Source organism: Mesoplodon mirus, assembly GCF_964341445.2.
Source record: "Mesoplodon mirus genome assembly, chromosome: 10".
Lineage (NCBI taxonomy): Eukaryota > Metazoa > Chordata > Mammalia > Artiodactyla > Ziphiidae > Mesoplodon > Mesoplodon mirus.
In genome coordinates this window covers 7,374,434-7,398,247 of record NC_138986.1, presented here as the reverse complement: position 1 = coordinate 7,398,247, position 23,814 = coordinate 7,374,434, and the positions used below count along the sequence as shown (strand labels likewise).

Here is a 23,814-nt window from a genome sequence, read left to right as displayed (position 1 = left end):
CTGGAAGTTTAAGGGAAGTATTATTATCAAAGACATGTTTTGATATGAGAAGATTTTTGTGAGAGGAATATGTCTAGTAGAGGAGTTGATTTGAAAATAGTACAGACTTGGTTTTAATGGCTTTATATCTCAGAAATTCTTTACCATTAAGGGTGGTAAAACTAGAAAGGGGCATACTGTGGATATTGTTCTTGAGAGTGAGAGAGTATAAGCGATTTTTCTGTTGTGGTGAGTTTGCATGTTCATCTGGCTAAGAGCAAAAGCACCCAGATCTTTGAGATCCCTAATTACCTGAGTAAGGCTGTGATTCTAAATTTTAATAGCTAAATACATACATATGTATATACTTTTACTTTTTTTAAACTTTGGTTTATTACACAATCTGGCTTGCTTGGAGTCAGATGATAAAACTGAAGGTATTCCTTAAGATGGGAAACATCGGAAAAGAACCCAAATTGCAGTATTTGAAGTTTTAATCTGATGGCCAGATTATGAACCCTTAGGAGAAGGGGTCAGGTATTCACATCGTATAGCAGGATGTTTGCAGAATGAATCAATACTTTGTAGCTGTTAAGAGGTTAGTTTACTTTGAGTATTATTTTGATTAGAAATCTCAAAAATGAATTTTCTTTGAGCAGTATTTTGACTCCGTGAATGATTTTTTATGTACATCTTTTTATTAGGGCAAATGATGTTTTTCCCTCTTAGTCCATGAATAACTATTTTATAATAAGAATTTATTATAGTGCAAGTTTCAAAGTCAGTAGAGCAGAACTAGATATGTAGTGAAGATTTGGCATACGCTTCAGATGGTGAATAGCTTACTTTAGTTTAGGTTTTTGGCTGGAGAGTGGTTAGGTTCTAACAAGGACACCTATGGACAGGACGGGGTTGATTACTTGTTATTATGAAGGACTGTTTGTGAAGTAATAGCGGTGAAAACGTCCTGGCACTATTACCTCATCTTTGATTCACTGGTTCTCCTAGGAGATGGGGGCTCATGGTGAGGGCTCAGGAAGACGAGTCAGGGCTTCTTAAAACTGCGTTACGCTCACTCTCCCAGACTGTCTTCCTCTCCCCTGAGGACCGACCCTCTGTGGCACTGAATCACTGCTGCTGAGCTTTGCATCCATTAGATGTGTTGGAACAAGAAAGAGATCGAGAATGAGCGCACTGCATTTTCTATCAGAACCCTTGCTGAAAAAAGATAATGAGGTAGCCCATAGCTTTGAATTCCTATCAAAGTTGTATGCCTTTGGTTGGACCCGTTGAGATTTAACTGAATGAGAAAGTTATCCTTGTTATAGAAAAAAAAGAAATACATACACATTCAAAGTGTGTGAATTAAACATGTTTATTAGAATTATTTGAGATTGTGTACTTTTCCAAAAAATTGCAGTACAGAAGCCCCTCTTGTTTTAAATTTTGGTTTATAAAATGTTGTGTTTGTAAAATAATGAAAGAGAAACCAAGAGTGAAAATTCTTCTTTATTGGAGATTAATCCAAACTAATAAAAGATAAGGCTCCAAAATTATAATTAACTCAATGGGAAAGTAAGACTTTATTTTTATTCCTATTTCAGAGACATAATTTCTATAAGGTGAAGTGTATGTATACAAATGTAAATGAATATATGTACACTCCCCTTCTGGGTTTGTTTTGTTTTAGTCTTTTTACTAAGTATGTCTGGGAAAGAGCCACAATTTTGAAGTCAAATAACTGGATTCCATTCCTTGATGCTGCTCTTTCTCACCACATATCTTAATGTCAGTGATTTAATCTTTCTGACCGTAAGTCTTCACATCTGTAAAATGGGTATAATAATACTTCCCTACCTACTTCACAGGGTTGTTGTGAGGCTTGAAAAAATACTTGTATAAATAGTAAAATGCTATAGAAGTCAAATATGAACTATTTTTTTAAAGAAGTGTTGTTATACTTTTTTTTCCTCCCTTGAAGCTAACTGTAAGTCAGTAGGGGCTAGACAAGTCTATATTTTTATTTTTTAAATGTATTTTACTTTTTAATCTCTGCCAAATAATCATACTTTTTTTTTTAATTTTGGCAGTGAGATGATTTTTTAAAAAAAATTAATTAACTTATTTATTTTTGCTGTGTTGGGTCTTCGTTTCTGTGCGAGGGCTTTCTCTAGTTGTGGCAAGTGGGGGCCACTCTTCATCTCGGTGCGCGGGCCTCTCACTATTGCGGCCTGTCTCGTTGCAGAGCACAGGCTCCAGACGCGCAGGCTCAGCAGCTGTGGCTCACGGGCCTAGTTGCTCCGCGGCATGTGGGATCCTCCCAGACCAGGGCTCGAACCCGTGTCCCCTGCATTAGCAGGCGGACTCCCAACCACTGCGCCACCAGGGAAGCCCCCAAATAATCATACATTTTTAAGGGCATACATTTTAAGCAGTGGAAAACCTTTTAGGTTTGAGGACAATTTTCATTCTTAATTGTTAGAAACATCTTGACCAGCTGGTACTGTAGATTGTGCCCAATACATATCTTCTGTTTTGCACAGTTTTTATGGCTTATGTGATAATACTAATGAAGATAGTTGAAGGATTTTGTAGAAAAGAAGAATTATACTCATGATATTTGATTGTTCTTATCTATGACTATATTTTTATTTCTTATGATTAAGTTACTTACAACTTGTGTTCATAAATAACATATCTAATATTTAATTCTCCTTGGCTTGTAAACATGCTTTATAAAACAGTTTTCCTCTAAAAATTATTATTATATTTCAATATCTTTAAATTTAAAAATGCAACTAGTGATACTAAAAAAAATCTGTTTGCAAATTGTTTTAATAATATGAATACCATAAACAGGCCTTAATACTTTGTTAAAAATTAGATAACGTTATAGCTCCCTAGCTTCTGTAAATTCATTTTCTCAGGACATGTTTCTTTTTTTTTTTTTTGGCTGCATTGGGTCTTCATTGCTGCGCGCGGGCTTTCTCTAGTTGTGGTGAGCGGGGACTACTCTTCGTTGCGGTGCGCAGGCTTCTCATTGCGGTGGCTTCTCTTGTTGTGGAGCATGAGCTCTAGGTGCGCAGGCTTCCGTAGTTGGAGCATGCAGGCTCAGTAGTTCTGGCATGCAGGCAGCAGAGCACACTGTCTTCAGTAGTTACAGCACACGGGCTCAGTAGCTGTGGCTCACAGGCTCTAGAGCGCAGGCTCAGTAGTTGTGGCGCACGGCCTTAGTTGCTCCGCGGCATGTGGGATCTTCCTGGACCAAGGATTGAACCTGTGTCCCCTGTATTGGCAGGTGGATTATTTTCTAATTTAATTTTTTTTTATACAGCAGGTTTATTAGTTATCTATTTTATGCATACTAGTGTATAATGTCAATCCCAATCTCCCAGTTCATACGCCCCCACCCACTGCTTTCCCCACGAGTGTCCATATGTTTGTTCTCTACATCTGTGTCTCTATTTCTGCCTTGCAGACCAGTTCATCTGTACCATTTTTCTAGATTCCACATATATGTGTTAACATACGATATTTGTTTTTCTCTTTCTGGCTTACTTCACTCTGTATGACAGTCTGTAGGTCCATCCACGTCTCTGCAAATGACCCAGTTTCATTCCTTTTTATGGCTGAGTAATATTACATTGTATATATGTGCCACATCTTCTTTATCCATTTGTCTGTCACTGGGCATTTAGGTTGCTTCCATGACCTGGCTATTGTATATAGTGCTGCAGTGAACATTGGGGTGCATGTGTCTTTTTGAATTATGGTTTTCTCTGGGTATATGCCCAGTAGTGGGATTGCTGGGTCATAGGGTAATTCTATTTTTAGTTTTTTAAGGAACCTCCATGCTGTCCTCCATAGTGGCTGTATCAATGTACATTCCCACCAACAGTGCAAGAGGGTTCCCTTTTCTCCACACCCTCTCCAGCATTTGTTGTTTGTAGATTTTCTGATGATGCCCATTCTAACTGGTGTGAGGTGATACCTCACTGTAGTTTTGATTTGCATTTCTCTAATAATTAGTGATGTTGAGTAGCTTTTCATGTGCTTCTTGGCCATCTGTATGTCTTCTTTGGAGAAATGTCTATTTAGGTCTTCTGCCCATTTTTCAAATGGGTTTTTTGTCTCTTTTATATTGAGCTGCATGAGCTGTTTATAGATTTTGGAGATTAATCCTTTGTCCATTGACTCGTTTGCAAATATTTTCTCCCATTCTCAGGTTTGTCTTTTCATCTTGTTTATAGTTTCCTTTGCTGTGCAAAAGCTTTTAAGTTTCATTAGGTCCCACTTGTTTATTTTTGTTTTTATTTCCATTACTGTAGGAGGTGGGTCAAAAAAGATCTTGCTGTGATTTATGTCAAAGAGTGTTCTTCCTGTGTTTTCCTCTAAGAGTTTTATAGTGTCTGGTTTTACATTTAGGTCTTTAATCCATTTTGAGTTTATTTTTGTGTATGGTGTTAGGGAGTATTCTAATTTCATTCTTTTACATGTAGCTGTCCAGTTTTCCCAGCACCACTTATTGAAGAGACTGTCTTTTCTCCATTGTATATCCTTACCTCCTTTGTTATAGTTTAGTTGACCATAGGTGCATGGGTTTATCTCTGGGCTTTCTACCCTGTTCCATTGATCTGTATTTCTGTTTTTGTGCCAGTACCATACTGTGTTGATTACTGTAGCTTTGTAGTATAGTGTGAAGTCAGGGAGTATGATTCCTCCAGCTCCATTTTTTTCTCTCAAGATTGCTTTGGCTATTTGGGGTCTTTTGTGTCTCCATACAAATTTTAAGACTTTTTGTTCTAGTTCTGTAAAAAATGCCATTGGTAATTTGATAGGGATTGCACTGAATCTGTAGATTGCTTTGGGTAGTACAGTCATTTTCACAATATTGATTCTTCCAATCCAAGAATATGGTATATCTCTCTATTTGTGTCATCTTTGATTTCTTTCATCAGTGTCTTATAGTTTTCTGAGTACAGGTCTTTTACCTCTTTAGGTAGGTTTATTCCTAGGTATTTTATTCTTTTTGTTGCAGTGGTTTGTTTCCTTAATTTCTCTTTCTGATCTTTTGTTGTCAGTGTATAGGAATGCAAGAGATTTCTGTGCGTTAATTTTGTATCCTGCAACTTTACCAAATTCATTGATTAGCTCTAGTAGTTTTCTGGTGGCATCTTTAGGATTCTCTATGCGTAGTATCATGTCATCTGCAAACAGTGACAGTTTTACTTCTTTTCCAATTTGTATTCCTTTTATTTCTTTCTCTTCTCTGATAGCCGTGGGTAGGAGTTCCAAAACTATGTTGAATAATAGTGGCAAGAGTGGGCATCCTTGTTCCTGATCTTAGAGGAAATGCTTTTAGTTCTTCACCATTGAGAGAATGATGTTTGCTGTGGGTTTGTCATATATGTCCTTTATTATGTTGAGGTAGGTTCCCTCTATGCCCACTTTCTGAAGAGTTTTTTATCATAAATGGGTGTTGAATTTTGTCAGAAGCTTTTTCTGCATCTGTTGAGATGATCATATGGTTTTTATTCTTCAGTTTGTTAATATGGTGTATCACATTGATGATTCACATATATTGAAGAATCCTTGCATCCCTGGGATAAATCCCACTTGATCATGGCGTATGATCCTTTTATTGTGTTGTTGGATTCTGTTTGCTAGTATTTTGTTGAGGATTTTTGCATCTATATTCATGAGTGATATTCGTCTGTAATTTTCTTTTTTTGTAGTATCTTTGTCTGGTTTGGGTATCAGGGTGATGGTGGCTTCGTAGAATGAGTTTGGGCGTGTTCCTTCCTCTGCATTTTTTTGGAAGAGTTTGAGAAGGATGGGTGTTAGCTCTTCTCTAAATGTTTGATAGAATTCACCTGTGAAGCTGTCTGGTCCTGGGCTTTTGTTTGTTGGAAGATTTTTAATCACAGTTTCAATTTCATTACTTTTTCAGTTTCATTACTTTTGATTGGTCTGTTCATATTTTCTATTTCTTCCTGCTTCAGTCTTGGAAGGTTATACCTTTCTAAGAATTTGTCCATTTTTTCCAGGTTGTCCATTTTATTGGCATAGAGTTGCTTGTAGTAGTCTCTTAGGATGCTTTGTATTTCTGCAGTGTCCATTGTAACTTCTCCTTTTTCATTTCTAATTTTATTGATTTGAGTCCTCTCCCTCTTTTTTCTTGATGAGTCTGGCTAAAGGTTTATCCATTTTGTTTATCTTCTCAAAGAACCAGCTTTTAGTTTTATTGATCTTTGCTATTGTTTTCTTTGTTTCTATTTCATTTATTTCTGCTCTGATCTTTGATTTCTTTCCTTCTACTAACTTTGGGTTTTGTTTGTTCTTCTTTCTCTAGTTCCTTTAGGCGTAAGGTTGGATTGTTTATTTGAGATTTTTCTTGAGATTCTTACCTAGTGAGCCACCAAGGAAGTCCCAGGACATGTTTCTAATTACATACGCAGTCTCTGAATAACAAATGGGTTGGTTTCTGAAGTTCACTTTTTAAGACAGTTGTTTTGATCTCGAAAATAATTATCTAGAGAAACTGCTGTAAGTGAATCTCAGGCCATCAAATAAAACTTAGGAAAATCTAAGCAACTGAACTAACAAGGCCAGTCAAAATTTTATCCGTGGCAGCAAGGACAACATAATGTAAGAGTGAAAAATGAGAGAAAGCGTGTTTTGCTTTTTTTTTTTTTTTCTTTTTTCCCTCTTTGTTTTTGGACCCAGAGAAGGTCCTGGTTCTTTCTCATGCTTACTCATTTATTTCCTGGTTTTCTTATTTCCTTGATATGTAGAGCATCCCGGGATCTTGTTGTTCCTACTTATTTCTCCCACTTGGCTATAATATACATTCCTCTAATCTAGGCATGGTTGATCTCAGGTCTTAGGAATGAATGTGTCTGATAGCCATTTCATCATAATATGTGCTGGCGTCCCTCTATGATAGAGATTTTCTAGACTCCGATTTCTACTCCTTCTCCATCAGATACTACTTGTAGAGTACCTTTCCCAACCTTCCTTAAAAATTAGTAAGAATCATCTCAGTCCAGTAGTTCCTAGGTGTCCTTCCCAACAGTTACTGTAGCTGTGGGTTTAGTTATGTTAGTTACAGTTCAATTTTAGGTTAAAGATTAAAACAAGAAACCACGTAAACGTATATAAAAGATTTATCCTTCATGTCAAAACTACCTCCATGCAATTGCATTCTTTTTTTTTTTAGTACACTTGTAATCATGAATAATTTTATATTTTTTAGGGAACTTGCAAAGATAGTACAGCGTTTTCATATGCTCTTCATCCAGCTTCCTCTAATATTGACATCTTACTCGACTCTGATACATTTGTCAAAATTAATACACTAACATTGGTACAAAATGCTGTTAACTAAACCGTAGATGTTATTTGGGTTTCTGTTTTTCTACTAATGTCCCTTTTCTGTTCCAGGATCGACGTGTCTTCCTAGCCTCCTCTGATCTGTGATAGTTTCTGTTTTTCCTTATTTTTCATGACCTGGATGGCTTGTAGAATGTTCCTGAATTTGGATTTGTCTGATGTTTTCTCATGATCAGACTGGAATACTGGCCTTGGTTACGAGAATCACAGAGTTAAAGCACCCTCATGGCTTTATATTTTCACTGCTGATGTTAACCTTGATCACTTGGTTAACGTGGTGTCTGCCAGGTTCTTCCACAAGTGACTAGTCCACACTCTGTTCTTCAGAAGTGAGTCACATTCAAGGAGATGGGAATTAATCTCCACCTCCGGGAGTGGGGAGTATCTGCATATATTACTTGGAATTCTTCTGTAAAGAAGGTTTGCCTCTTCTTTCCCATTTTTCTATTCAATCGCTTATTTATCTCAGCATGGACTCATAGATGTTTATTGTTTATTTTGGGTTGTAGTCCAATGCTATTGTTATTTTTTATTGTTGCTCAAATTGTTCCTGCTTTAGCCATTGGAGCTCGTTCAGGTGACTTCTGTATCCTTGTGATATGCTCCCATCCTGTGTGTGTGTGTGTGGTTTTGCTTTTTGAGCAGTTTCTTACTTTTTGGCATCCTCTTGTATTTTCCCTGTTCCAATCCTGAAATCAGCCGTTTCTCTAAGGAGTTCTGGGTCCTTTTATTGGAGAATCGTTTTGGGGAATGGAGATCTGGGCACGGAATGTGTTCATTACCCTTGGGGTGTCAATTGGTTCTAGGCCTTCTCAGTGATAGAGTTAGAAGATACAGGTATGTCTTCTAACCCCTGTACACACACAGACCTGTAGTTACTTCTATATCTGTCTTTCTACCTATCTGTTAAAAATAAACGTGAGTTCATACTGAGGTCTCTGGCGCTAATCCAGCACCACAGGTTTCATCTTACCCTTGATGGTAACTTATTTCTCTTGCACTGAGAAACCTGGCTCCCACTGCCACAGTGTATTTATATATTTGTGCAACCCTAATTGACATGTAAAGTAGTTTCAGAATTGCTAACCAGTACCCCTGTGAGGACTAAATTTACCAACTAGAGTACAGTGTTGAATTGTTCAGTAGAGTTCTTTTTGTCTTTGGCCTTAGAGTATGTAGGCAGAACACAGGTTTCCACAGTTAGTTAGGCCAGCACCTTTTCCTTCACCCTCTACAGTGAGGTTGTAACATGCGTTTGTCATATAGTTTAGGTTCATTTATCTCAGTCTACATTCTGTCCTGGGGTCTCCTGGGGTCCTAGTTGATATTTTAAAATTTATATACTATAAAGGTCACTTTTTGTGTTGTTAGTTCTTTGGGTTTTGTGCATTTAAAATGTTAAATACCCATAAAATATCTGAGCCATAGATAGTGATATGGTTACTTTATGCTCCTCCCGTTTTGCTTTACCTTATGAAATTTATATATCTTTAGAGGAAGGGAAAGATAAAATGAAAAATTATATTTTATGTAATATACAAAAAAATTAACTGTCTGATTTTGACTACATATTACCATGCATATTACTCCAAATTCTAGGAAGATTTTTGCTTACTTTATTAAATACTTTTTTTGAATTAAGAATGATCATGTAATTATTATAAGTTTAATGGCCAATGAAGTATTGTTTGTCTTTGGATCTAACAATAATTATGCTATTTTTTCCCATAAGCACAAGAAACCTTGAAGAGGTTGTCTTTTATGTTCAGAATTGGTAAAGCATGTAGAAACTAGGAGATATATATATATATATACAGATAGATAGATAGATAATAACAGCTATCATTTATTGTCTTACCATGTGCTAGATACAACAACCAAATGAAGTGGCATTGTTGTTATTTCGATATTTTACAGATAAGGAGAGTAGATAACTTGCCCCAAATCACAGAAGCTATAGATTGTTGGAGGGATTCAGACCCAGTACTTGGGGATCCCAGACTTTATGCGAATGGTTTCCAAACCTGGCTGCACATCGGAATTACTCAGGGAGCTTTTAAAGATACACATACCTTTGCCCTTCTTGGGTATAGGGCAGGTCAGAATCTCTCAAGGTAGGACATAAGTACGGACATTTTTAACCTCCAGCGTGCTTTATATGAACCCAGGCCAGCACCAGCGCAGTTGAGAGTCAGCCCATTGGAAACACCTTAAGTAGGCCACAGTACTCCCCTACCCACCTCTTCAGGGTCAGTGTTCATTAATACAGTTGTCGAAGTTAATTTTTTTTTGAAGTCTTTCTTTTTTTTTTTTTTTTAAGAAGATGTTGGGGGTAGGAGTTTATTAATTAATTAATTTATTTTTGCTGTGCTGGGTCTTCATTGCTGTGCGAGGGCTTTCTCTAGTTGTGGCAAGCGGGGGCCACTCCTCATCGCGGTGCACGGGCCTCTCGCTATCGTGGCCTCTCTTGTTGTGGAGCGCAGGCTCTAGATGCGCAGGCTCAGTAGTTGTGGCTCACGGGCTCAGTTGCTCCGTGGCATGTGGGATCCTCCCAGACCAGGGCTTGAAACCTGTGTCCCCTGCATTAGCAGGCAGATTCTCAACCACTGCACCACCAGGGAAGCCCCCCGAAGTTAATTTTTACTTGCTTCAATGATCACCTGTCTGATTTCATTAGTAAAGTTACATAAACTTTTTTTTAAAAGCTGCCCTCACTCATTTTTATTTATTATTTATCTTTTACAGTATGTAGAGGGAATTATTTTTTATTGAAGTATAGCTGATGTATAATATTATTTGTTACACATGTACAGTATAGTGATTCACAATTTTTAAAGGTTACACTCCATTTATAGTTATTATACAATATTGACTATATTCCCTGTGTTGTACAGTATATCCTTGTAGCTTATGTATTTGATACATAGTAGTTTATATCTCTTCATCCCCTTCTGCCATGTTGTCCTTCCCCCCTCCATTCTCCCCACCGGTAGCCACTACATGGTTTGTTCTCTATATCTGTGAGTCTGCTTTTTTGTTATATCCACTATTTGTTGTATTTTTTAGATTCTTATATAAGTGATATCATACAGTATTTGTCTTTCTCTGTCTGACTTATTTCACTTAGCATAATACCTTCCAAGTCCATCCATGTTGCTGCAAATGGCAAAATTTCACTTTTTTGGTGGCTGGATAGTATTCCATTGTATATATATATATATACCACATCTTTTTTATCCATTCACCTGTTAATGGTTGCTTCCATATCTTGGCAGTTGTAAATAGTGCTGCTATGAACATTGGGGTGCATGTATCTTTCGAATTAGTGTTTTTGTTTTTGTTTCAGATATATTGTATATATATATACAATATATATTGCTGGGTCATATGGTGGTTCTATTTTTAGTTTTTTGAGAAACCTCCATGCTGTTTTCCATGGTAGCTGTACCAGTTTACATTCCCAACAACATACATGAACTTTTTAATTGAATAAGTGGCAAGATAACAAGCACATGCTTCCTCATGTGCCTGTAGGTTTTTTGTTTTCTTAAAGGAAGCATACTTAGGCGAGGCAAAATAGGAAGTTGTACTGTATTATTTTTGACTGCAGTGAGCCAGCTGAATCAAACTTGATGTAAGATGAAAAAGATGAAAGGTAGAGCAGAACTCTTCAGCTTGCAGTGGGGAACTGGATCCCATGAGGACAGCAACAACAAGACTAGTAGCTGGTCTTGAATACTCATATATGGAGTGGGGTTGGTCAGGTAACTTGGTCAGGGTCGCACATCCAGTAAGTGGCAGGGCCAGGATGTGAAACCAGAGCTCGCTGTAAAGCCTGCTCTTCATCATTACAGTATACTGCCTCCCCAAGTTATATTTTGTCCCACACAGTGCTTTCAGTATTTCTTGACTGAGCAGCTAGCATTTAAAAAAATAGAAGATTTCACATGAAAAGCCTGATTCTTGTTTTCCTTGAGATACTGGGAGGTCTGTTCACAGTGGGCCCCATCCCCACGTGGTAGCATCTGGTGTGCTCGCTCCAGCTTTGCACAGTGCCCGTGGTGTCTTACTCTCTTCCCGTCACCCGCCCTTGCGCACTCATTTACAGCCCCACCAGGCCCTGTAGGTGACATGGCCCCCAGTATAGACGTATAGAAACTAACTTCTGAAGGGTACCATAAAGACTGTTTTGATCTCATCCTTCATTTTATAAAACAATTTGCTTTCTTTTGTTTTACTCATTTCTTGAAGTATATAAGGAAACAAAGTTGCTGTTTATCCTGTACCTCTGCTCAGAGTAATCATTTGGTTTGTATCTTCTAAACCTTTTTGTGCTTATATAACTATATATCTTTGGTATATAATGCAGGTAATTTTTTTTCCAAAAACCCCCCATGTGATAATGCTATATTTATTCCATGACTGGTGGGTACCCCCCTCCCCCCATATATTCTCTGCTTTGGATCTGTCTGTATTGGTGTGTGTCGCTGTACCTCAATTCTGCTTGAGAACTACATGCTATTCCATTACATGAGTGTTAACATCACTTATTTAACTATTTCACTCTTTTTTTTTATTCTACCCTCTGCCTCTGGCAACCATCAATCTGTTTTCTGTATCTATGAGTTCATTTTTTGTTTATTTTTTATTTCATATATAAGTGAGATCATACAGTATTTATCTTTCTCTTTCTGACTTATTTCACTTAGCATGACGCCCTTCAGGTCCATCCATGTTGTCACAATGGCAAGATTTCCTTCTTTTTTATGGCTGAATAATACTCGTGTGTGTGTGTGTGTGTGTGTGTGTGTTTACATACCACATTTTCTTTATCCATTCATTCCTCATTGGACACTTAGGTTGCTTCCATGTCTTGGCTGTTGTAAATAGAGCTGCAGTGAACATGGGGGTGCACATAACTTTTTTTTTTTTTTTTTTTTTTTGCGGTACGCCTCTCACCGCTGTGGCCTCTCCCATTACGGAGCACAGGCTCCGGCCGCGCAGGCCCAGTGGCCATGGCTCACGGGCCCAGCCGCTCCGCGGCATGTGGGATCCTCCCAGACTGGGCACGAACCCGTGTCCCCTGCATTGGCAGGCAGACTCTCAACCACTGCGCCACCAGGGAAGCCCGTACATAACTTTTTGAGTTAGTGTTTTCATTTCCTTCAGATAAATAACCATTTCCTTCAGATAAATAACCAGGAGTGGGATTGCTAGATCATATGGTAACTCTATTTTAAATTTTTTAAGGAACTGCCATACTATTTTCCACAGTGGCAATACCAGTTTACATTCCTACCAACAGTGCACAAGGGTTCCTTTTTCTCTGTGTCTTCTTTAACACTTGTTATTTCTTGTTTTTTTGAGCATAACCATTTTAACAGGTGTGAGGTGATATGTCATTGTGGTTTTGATTTGCACTTCCCCCATGATTATAACCATTTCACTCTGAATGGACACTTATATGGTTATAAAAAATAAAACCACAAATATTATTCTTGTACATACCCCTTTATGAACATAGTCTGTTCTTCTTGTAAGAATGGTTAGTTAAAATGGAATTGTTAGGTTATAGGGTAAGCACATTTAACTCTTTCCTAGATAGTGCCAGATTGCTCCCTAAAAAGGTTGTAGGACTGGGGCTTCCCTGGTGGCGCAGTGGTTGAGAATCTGCCTGCTAATGCAGGGGACACGGGTTCGAGCCTTGGTATGGGAAGATCCCACATGCCGCGGAGCAACTAGGCCCGTGAGCCACAACTACTGAGCCTGCGCATCTGGAGCCTGTGCTCTGCAACAAGAGGCCGCCATAGTGAGAGGCGCCTGCGCACCGCGATGAAGAGTGGCCCCCGCTTGCCACAACTAGAGAAAGCCCTCGCACAGAAACGAAGACGCAACACAGCAAAAATAAATAAATTAAATTAATAAACTCCTACCCCCAACATCTTCTAAAAAAAAAAAAAAGGTTGTAGGACTAATGTGTGATTTCCCCCACAGTGTAGGAGAAACCCCATTTTCCCCCATTTTTGCAGCCATAATCAGGGAAATCTATAATTTCATTTTTATCGTTAACTTCCCTCATTTTTAGTGACATTGAGGTTGTTGTCATGTTTATTGCCCGCTGACGTTTCTTTGAATTTTCTTTCATTTGTTTTGTTCATTTTCTGTTTTTTTAAATTATTGATCTGTTGGAACTATTTATGTTTTATGTATTATTCATTTTTTTATTATGGCTGTAAATATTTTCTTCCAAACTGTCTTTTAACTTAATGATGCTTTTCACTGGAAAGAATTTAAAAACTTTTTATGTAGTCATACTGTTTTATGGTCACCTTATTTTTTATTTTTATTTTTTTGCGGTACACGGGCCTCTCACTGTTGTGGCCTCTCCCGTTGCGGAGCACAGGCTCCGGACACGCAGGCTCAGCGGCAATGGCTCACAGGCCCAGCCGCTCCGTGGCATGTGGGACACGAACCCGTGTCCCCCGCATCGGCAGGCGGACTCTCAACCACTGCGCCACCAGGGAAGCCCTACATTGAGTTTTTATTAATGTCCCTACATTATTGAGTCTTTTCAGTTTGATTGGATTGTTCAGGGATTTTATCCTACATTTAATACCATCTTTCTCACTGGAATGAAAGAATAACAAATGGGCCATTCTTGCACCTTATTACCCCTTTCCTCTCTCCCTGTGTTTTATTAAAATAATTGGGAGTTTAAGATCAGGTTTTTCCTCACAGTATGCTTTTTTATTCTTTTCAGTTTCTAGTATTTCTTTTGCTAAAACTGGAATTATAGTCCTTAACCAAGTTATCATCATGGAGTTAAATCTGCCTGTATACGTTCTTCGAGATTCATGGCTTCTCATTTCCTTGGGCATTTTTCTTTTTCTATCTTGAGGTCTTTATTCTGATCCAATTTTCATTTGACCAGACTCTCCTGTTCTTCTTCAGGTAGTTTTTTAGAGAAGGTAAATGAATTGTACTTTGGGTTCTTCCCTATTCAAAGAGGTTTTTTCCTTCTTCTTTACGTATTAGTGATACCTTGACTGTGCAAAAAGCTCTCCTGCACCTCTTCCTTTTGTTCTTTCTGGAACTCCTGTTATTCTTATGTTACAGCTCCTAGATCTGCCCTCCATTTCTCTTATTTTTCACTCAAAATCTCTATTCCTTTTTCTTTTGCTCAGGGTTACAGTGATCATTTCTGCAGTTAATTTCTAAATTATTAATTCAGACTTTGACAGCATTCATTCAGTTTTCACTCCCTTTATGGAATTTATTCCAGAAGTCTTGGTCTTTTTTTTTTCCTAGAGGACTTTAATGAGATCTTGCATTAGAGTATTTTTGTTGTTCTCTCCTGTGTCCTACATTCAGTCACGGTCAGCTCTTCTGATTCTTCACGTTGGTGTCCCTAGTTAAAACTGCTGTCCCCTCTGCCATGCTCAGGAGTTTTTTAATGTCTGTTCCTCTTTGTCTGGGGGATTGACGCCCCAGGCAACACCAGCAGGAATGTGTCTCCTCAGCAGCTGTGTAGGCCTGCCTGGCTGCTGGTTCTCCAGGCAGTGCTGTCTTGCAGTTGTTGAGAAGGAGGGATTGTCCCTTCCCAGTAGCCTGAAGCAGATGGGTCAACAGGCTGGAACTACAGAGAGTGCCGAAAGAATTCTTTAGAATTCTATCCTAGAAAGCTTGCTGAATTTTGTAGAGCTCTAAATAAATATTTTATCATCTGATGTCATTCTCCACACCAGAAGAAACAAGCATTTATACTGCCTAAAGCTTTTAAACAGACATGTCTTAACCCTGACCACATTTATCACAAGTAATCATTTTTAAAATTATGCAGCTATTTTAGAAATTCTTGCCTGTTATGGGAAACTAAAGTATGTATTAATTTAAGTGCAAAAATATGTGTTGAACATAAAAGAATGTGAGTGGGGGAGACCAGTTAAGTGTTCACTAAATGACAAGGGAGCACAGATATGAGTGACATTTGGAGGCACTGTAACTAAGTTGGTGATGTTTTAAATTGAAGAAAAGTTGAGATTTTCAATTTTTGATGGCTTCAGTTTTCTCAATAGAAGGAGAAGGCAGGGCCTTTGAATGATTGGTCAGGATGACGTTGCCAGAGGTTTAAGAACACTGAGAAATCCCCAAATCTTCTGTTTTATGGGGAAAAGTGTAAGGAGTTTGATGGGGATGACTGTATGAATGGGTGAGCAACAGTAGGATTCCTAGAAAACATCAAATAACATCTATTTGAGTGGGACCAGCCAGGTTAATTTTATGAATTTTTCTCTTTCAGCCTCCTTTGGTATAGCTCAGGAGAACAAATGGACAAAAGACTTGGTTAAACCCACTAGTTTTTATCTTTACACAAATGGCTACCTGGTTTTGTAATCTTTTCTGAAATTTAATAATTCTCTGGTTTTGTCAGTCTAGAGATAGTTGTAGATGATACTGTGTATAGCCTTAAAACTAAATGCTCCAATTATTTTAAGTATGATAAACAAAATGATGAAAAAGGTGAACTTGGTTCTTTTCCTACTATACTTTTTTGATAAAGATATTAACAATTTCATTTTAGTTCTTGTTATGGTTTTCTAATACTTCTAGAGCTTTTTAGGTCTTAGTTAATAATGGTGAATTATTCTAAAGATTATTTTTCCTGTAAAATTATGATTTTTATAGGTTTGTCAGCAAACTATAGAGAATACTAGTTTATAACTACAACTGTGGGAAGTTCTCCTGGATGCTCTTTTCAGCTTTGTTGAATTTGTGTTACAGTTTTCTGAATTTCCGGATCCCATGTGGGGTTCTGATTACGTGCAGCTGTCCAGGACGCCACCTTCCTTGGGGCAGAAATGCAGCGCTGTCTCTTGGGATGAGCTGAAGGCCATGGATTTACCCTCATTCGAACCTGCCTTCCTCGTCCTCTGTCGAGTCCTTCTGAATGTCATACATGAATGTCTCAAGTTAAGGTTGGAGCAGAGACCTGCTGGAGAACCATCTCTCTTGAGTATTAAGCAGGTTTGTTTCAAAGACTGTTTAAAAATATTGAGCATTTATGACATTTTTCTACAGGCTCAGCACTTTTATTTTTAGGAGTTTCCCCCTAATTGTTCTTTTTTCCATGCATTCTTCAAAGATGAGATGATGATTCCACCTCTCTGTCTTCCACTTCCTCATTCGAAAAGGTTATAAAAGTGTGCTGCTGGTATGACCCTCTATATCCTATTGCCATCAGTCTTTGAAGCCTGGAAACTTAAAATTCATTCATAAGAGAGAGTTTAAATTCTTAAATTTTTATTGTTGTTGTTGTGTAAGCAGGTAAATGCCTGCAGTATGCAGGGGTGGCATGTGTTTGGCCATTTTGCTTGCTTAGGCACTTGTATGGTTTAAGCAACAATGACAACTTCTGCTTTCTTAATTATTATTAATTTGGGGTGGGATTTTGTAGTGAGTTTGCTACTCCAAGGGTAACAGAGAAATGGCTAGACGCAGTTGTATCTACCAGAGTGTGTGCTGAAGAGCGTTTATATTTATGCCTTATGATATTACCGTATTGAATTTCACTATATAAAATAACCATTTCAAATTTTGATGAAAAACAGTTACTATGTTTTTTGTGGACTGTGCTTGTCCGTCCCCATGGGGTTTGAAGGGCTAGGAGCTCCTTGGCTCTGAATGACAGGATGGGCAGAGGGGATGAATGCAAGTTGAAGGACAGGCGGTGCAAGAAGTACGAAATAGGACTTGACGTTGTTGGTTAAGTTAGGTGTGGAGCCGGGCGACTCATGGAACTGGAGGTGGAGTCCGGCGCCTCACCGTTGTCGCTTCAGTTCCCATCCAGCACAGCCTGAGCTCTGCGTCCACCTTCGCACTACTTCCTTCTCACCATCTTGGTTCTAGTTACTGTCCTACTGTCCACTTGGGCCACACTTTTCACTTGTCCTCCATGTTGTAGCGGTTATTTAGGAAGTTTTGGTGAAATACTTACCTCCCCTCCCCACAAAACAAATACATACTTCAGGAATATAAGCTGCTGAAACAAGGGGGAGTTTACCTTTTACTAATGGGGCTGTTGTGAGGATTAAACAGTAATTTATGTTAAAACATTTTGAAAAGTAAAAGACCAATACTTAGATTAAGATAGCATTACTAGAGTAAAAATAACATAGAAATTTTGGCTTTAATGCATTCAGATTGAGTTGTAAGCACCTAAGTGACATCTTTAACAGAAATGTATGTTAACACTTTTTAATGGATTTAACTCTAGCCATTGCTCTCTTACTGTGGGTAATTATTTAAAAAACATTTTGAAGGGGATCTTGTGGTAAAAGCAATCCATGTTTATTTTAGAAAATTTGAAAAGTACGGAAAATGATAGACAAAAATGAAAGTTATCCTATTATTCTGCCATTCAGAGATAAGCACTGTAACATTTTGTATCCATTTATTTTTCTGTATGTACATACTTTCTGCACATATAATTTAAAATAAAAAAGAAAGAAAAGAATATGAGTTTTCATCCTTAACTTTTTTTCAGAAATAAGATTTTAAGTGGCTGCATTAGTGTTCTACCATAGAAGTGCATCATAACTTATTTAGTCCCCGTTGTTGTTTTGAATAATATTGTGATAAATATATTTGTATGTAAGTTTTAGTCTGCATCTCTGATTATTGCTTGAGTATAAAACGTAAAAATTAACTAGTGAGTCATACATTTTTAGATTCTAGAAAGTTTGTACCAGTTTACTTTCCCTGTAGCAGCACCGTGGTTCCTTTTGTGTCTTGATAATGTATCTGAAAACTAGTGCAACTGTGATCTTGTCTCACAGTCCCTGCTGGTTAGAATTTGAGGGCGTGTGACCAGCGTGTTATTGATAGAAGGACAGTAAAGGTCCTCTCAGTGCACCTTCCCTCCCTTCTCACAGTGCCTCCTGGGCCTACACATGGCGGTTTCACTCATCCTTTTGTTTTCTTTCATTTTTCCCCCCTTGACTTCCATTTAATTTTATCAGATTAATCTTAGGTTTGTTTGTTTTTGTGATTGAGTTTTTTGATGGTAAAAGCCACAAATCACGGTAGGTAAACTTTGCTAAGTTATTACAAAGGCCACCAGGCTCTGTGGTATGTAAGTATATTTGAATCTTTATTATGTTTTTGGTTAAAAATGACCAGTCTCCTGAGGACATTTTTCTCTTGTGTCCCTTGTCCTATAATGTAAACTAGTAGAAAAATAGATCTTTTTCTGTAGAATTTATTTTCTATAAAAACTTATTTGTAGAACAATGTATTTTAGCAAATCAGTTTTCTGCCTGTGTATTTTTCTTTGTATAGTCATACTATACTGTTAACTACTTTTGTTTTCACTGATGTGTTTTATTTTAATTATTCAGTTGAGATCACTGAGATATTTATGTGAAATGAACTGACCAAGAATCTGGAAAATATTTTAGGGTTTTCAGAGGCAGGGTTCTCTTTTCCTGAGCTTTTTGAGGACTTACGTGGAAAATGTGTGAAAACCGACAAATAATCTGGTCAGAATGTGTGAAATGGTAGAACGTGTGCCTGTTGTCTTGCAGCTGGTGAGAGAGTGTAAGGAGGTGCTGAAGGGTGGCCTCCTGATGAAGCAGTACTACCAGTTCATGCTGCACGAGGTCCTGGACCACCTGGAGGAGACCGACTGCAACATCGACGCCTTCGAGGAGGATCTGCACAAAATGCTGATGGTCAGGACAGTGGGGAGAGATGTCTGACTTGTGTGTCTTCTCACACACGCCGTGCTTCCCTGTGCTCTTCTAGCCTCTGTACTTCTGCTCCGGTTATTCCTTCCTGCTCACAATGTCTTCTCTCCTCCTTATCTGCCCACTGAAGATTTACTTTCAGGTTTTGTCTGACAGTTTTCACCTTTCATGTGCATCTATCTATACCTTCTCTGAACTCTTACAGGGTTCTAATTATAACCACACTATTTAATACTTAGCGACGTACCACCTCTCTGTCCTCAGGTTTCCCTAATTGGGCTGAAAGCTGCACAAGCCAGGGGCTGTGATTGGAGTGCTTTTGTCTTCTGTGAGGTTTGGTAGAGTGTTAGTGTATAGTAAATCCATGTTAGAGTCATTAGGGTATATGCACAGACGATTGCTTAATGTGGCAGGTTGATGAAATAATATAGAAAACAGCAAAGCTTGTGGGCATATTGGTTTTGGAATGCTTTCACCCTTGCTTGCCACCTCATTGTGTCCTGCCTCAGGATGGCTGCGGCGCCTCCAGACACCACCCTCACTGTCTAAAGAGAAAGGCAGAGGGGAAAAGTCTCCTTGCCAGCCCAGTCCAGAACAGCAAAAGCTCTCCTGGAAGCCCCACCCAACAGGTGTCCCCTACATCCTACTGACCAGACCTTTGTGTGGCCTCTTCACTGTAATGGAGGCTGGGAATGCAAAGATTGAGCGTTTCAGCCTCTGTAGCAGAAGGAGAGAAAGAAGAGTGTGGCTGGGGAGGGACTTATATCTGGCACCTTACGAGAAATAATTTTGAGTCTGAAATGATCTCCTAATCGTTTGGGAGAATACATAAAAGACCAGAATGTGTAAAATGTGGCTACATTTTGAAATACTGTATATATTGCTTATGGCAGAAAAGTCTTTATCATTGAAGAGTTATGGTAAAAAAACAGCAAGGAACTTAATTTTTCTTTCTGTGGATGATTAAACCAGAAGTTTAAAAAGACAAAATGTGCTTTGCTGTCCAAACTGCCTCAGATGGCTTTACAGAGGCGCACGCCACACCTTTTACGATGTAATCGCTGAGGCAGGAAGGGTGAGAATTAGGCTGTGCCTTCCAGGTCATCCACCTCCAGGGCCCTCGGTGTGCCTGTGAGACGTCAGAAGGCTCAGTTAAGGGAAGTACCAAAATTCTCAGCTGGTTAGAGCTAGAAATGCTTAGGATTTAGTTTTGACTCTGCTACCAATTTTCTGTGTGAGGCATCGTCTGCCTTAGGTCATCTCCATAATTTCACAGATGAAGAACTAGAAATTATCAATAGTTTTAAAATTGTGCCCCAAAGTGTGCTAGGTGGATTAGTGCAGGGGCCTATTTTGCAAACTGGTGGAGCCCAAACAAAGTCAGTGTTTTTGTCAGGAAGGAAGGAGAGTGTGGCCTTCGGAGAGGCAGTCACGTGGTTTCCTGCTCCACCTGCCCTCCTTTAGATGCGGAGGGCCCGTCCACGGCGGGTGAGAGCTGTGGTCTCTTGGGGTGTGAATGGTCAGGAAGCAGCAGGGCACGCCCCCATAGAGGACATACCGCCAGACAGTGTCCTATCCCGTACGCCGGGGAAGACCGCCGAGTGAGAGATGGGTTAAAAGGGCGAGGGGAAGCGGTGGTCAGCAAAGTGTGATGCAGGGTGTCTGTGACCGAGGGGTCTTTACTCTGTGCTGCATCATCCTTCTGACCCGAAAAACTGAGGAGCTTATGCGTGCATGCACTTCCAGGGAAGTAACTGGTGAGTGTTTGTTTGAGCCAGCAAAACCACATTGAAGCTGTGAGCTTTCTTAGCTCATTTCCCTGGCCCTGGCCTTTAGAAGTAACTAAAACAATAAACATAATGTGTGATGTAGGAACATGTGATAGACAGATTGAAGCAAATCACATAAAAAGAACTTAAAAGGAGTGAAAAGATGAAAATGATGAACAAGATGTGATCGTTGTAGGAGACGCACAAGGGAGAGCTCAGACCTGCACAGTTCGTGTTCCTGTAGACGGATACAGGACAGAGGAGCAGAAAAGCCTCAGTTTTCCTTTCTAGAGATGCTAGTGGGCGTCTGCTGTGTGCTAGGCAGGCATCGTGCCCGGCACTGAAGGCTCCGCGAGGAGCATAAACTCCCTCTTGGAGTTCACGGACGATGGGGAAAATGACTGTGAAGTAATGGTACAGACGTAACATTACAGTGGTGAGAAACAGCAGAGGAGAGACACGGGTCTTTTACGGACCCTCCCATGTGGCGGTGAGGCAGGTGTCTCAGGAAGGGACAGTTGGAATTTACCTGAACGTTGCTGTGTATATTATAATCCAGTTTATGTAGTAATAATTTGAGAGCTTATACAAAACAATACTGTATCTTGTCATTTGTGTAATAACAGATTATTTTAAAAAAAAACATATAAACCAGAAGGGGACACACTAGATGCGTAATTGTTACCTCTGAGGAGGGAGGAAAGAGAGAAGTGAAGAAAGAACCCGAGGAGAAATTAACTCTGTGATGTATTATTTCTCATCGAAAAAATATCCAAAGCCAATATGACCCAATATTAACATTGGTTCATTCTGGATATTATTGGTAAAAATATTTTAAAGCCACTTTACTTTTTAGTTTAAAAAAAAGAGAGAGAGAGAGAGAGATGGAAAGGAACGCTTTGCTGACAGAGAAGGGAGCAGGTGCAAAGTCTCTGTGATGATGCAGGATAAGGGAAGCAGCTTTGGAACGAAGGTTCCCAGGAAAGCCTTGGTAAGGGACCACTGTGGCTGCAGTTAGAGGAGCAGCCTGGGGGGATCCAGAGTCAATGGGAGAAGACCAGGCAGAGACTAGTCTAGTGGTGTACACGCTAGTCCCTGATTAGAGTGGAATAGCATAAATTTAGGAAAAAGCATAAGGATTCGAAAGAAACAAAGGAAGTGAAGTTAGCAGGACTCAGGGATGGATTGGATATGGGGGGGGGGTATCGAGAGTGATTGCTGGCTGTCCAGTTTGTGCAGCAAGATGAATAGTGAAGATGGTAGGTCCAGTGAGAGTTTTTTAAATCGAAGATACCTGAGACTATTGGAAAGCCTTTGGCATTGATTTTGTTAAGGGAAAGAGATGAAAGAAAATCTCATGTGTGTGTGTGTGTGTGTGTGTGTGTGTATATATATATATATATATATGAGAAAGGAGAAGACTGATGGTTCAGGTTCCTCGGGTATCACGAGGAAATGGGTCTCAAAACACAAGTGCTGGGCTTAACAGGAAGCACAGCTCCTCTGCTGTGAAAAAGGGATGGATGGTAGGTAACAGCATGTAGGTTTCTGTTATTTGTTTCATGCAATGAGAGCTTTTATATCTAATGACTTAAAGTTTTTTTGTGAAGAGAGACGAGATCATCTGCTGAGAGTGGGTTAGGATGGGTTTTGGCAGTTTGAGGAAAATGGAGAAGTTTCAAACTTGTGGTTGTAGAGAGAAGGAAAGTGAGCTGAGCAGAGGTAAAAGTATTACCAGAAACGTGTGCCGTGTGGTTGGTGAATGTGACTGTGTAGAAGAGTGACTCCCCCCTGTCATGTGACTCGTGGCCCTCAGCTTCTGGACTGTGCGGATGGGGAAAGGAGCTGGGCTTGTCTTGACAGGCAGGTGAGAAAAGGCAGGTGGGAAAAGGCAGTGTGAGCATTCCAGGAATGGCAGGGTGTAGGACGGTGGCAGGGACATGAGCGTACTGACAGGAGTGCTGAATAAGGAGGACAGGGACCCAAGGAAGAGAGGAGTGGGTTGGAGGAAGAAGAGGAACCAGTGGACTGGAGTTCCAGATAAAGTGAAGAGAACAGTGTAGAGGGGGGAGTTGGGCAAACGAACTGGAGCGAGGAGAGGAGGTTCTGACATCAGTGTGTTTGAATTGGGCTTTGAGCGGTTCTGGTATTGGCAAGACCAGAAACGAAACCTTGTCAGAGAGGAGAAAAGGTGGTTGGAACTGGAGGCCACGGGGGAACGGAACTGAAATGGTGTCGGGGCGTCGTGCACCTGATGTTAAGTCACACAGCTGGTGGCTGAGCCTGGGATGGAGAGAAGACTGAGTCACAGGCTGGAGTCTGACGACTGACGGGTAGTTGAAAATCAGTAGATGATGGTGTGCAGAGGGGGCGTCGATGATATATCTGATGACATCAGTCTTAAAGGGCTAGGGGATTTCTTTTCTTTTGTTTTTAAGTAAGACTGTGTAAGAGTGATGGTTTGAAGTAGCAGTGGGGTGCACGAGGATGCCGACTGCAGCCCTTGAGATATACTGTAAGATAGTTGTCCCTTGAGAGGGTTGTCAGGGAGAAGTGCAGCTCTCAGGACAGCCAGGTTTCAGGGAAGCCAAGGAGGTGAAGGAGCATTCCAGGAATGGAAAGGGAGATCCTGGGCCCACTGTACAAAAGACTTGTTTCATTTGGATGAGATGGTCATAGACCCATAAGTTGCAGGTTCCACACACACAGCTGTATTCATAGTGGACCCAGGACTGGAGATTAATGCTGCACAGCCTGGATGGAGGAGGACCCAGAATTATCCAAAGATAATTGGCAGTTTTCTTGAAATAAAGACCCCAGATTTTTGCCTACTGAAAGTTATTGTTGGATCTCAGAAAATATTCATTTCAGTGAACCCTAAGATGTAGCCTGGTGAAATAATTGAAATCCAAGACTAGAGAAAGGGTCCT

At 39.6% G+C, this 23,814-nt stretch overlaps 1 protein-coding gene across 7 annotated transcripts in view; it reads left to right on the top strand.

Moving 5' to 3' along the window:
- Positions 1-23,814, top strand: part of MAP3K4 (mitogen-activated protein kinase kinase kinase 4) — a 165,933-nt gene that overhangs the window by 105,494 nt on the left and 36,625 nt on the right. For all 7 annotated transcript variants that reach the window (XM_082633505.1, XM_082633503.1, XM_082633507.1 and 4 more), the window contains 2 exons: positions 16,153-16,395; positions 18,954-19,100. In XM_082633505.1, coding sequence (XP_082489631.1) covers positions 16,153-16,395; positions 18,954-19,100 — 390 coding nt within the window. The remainder of the gene's footprint in view (positions 1-16,152; positions 16,396-18,953; positions 19,101-23,814) is intronic.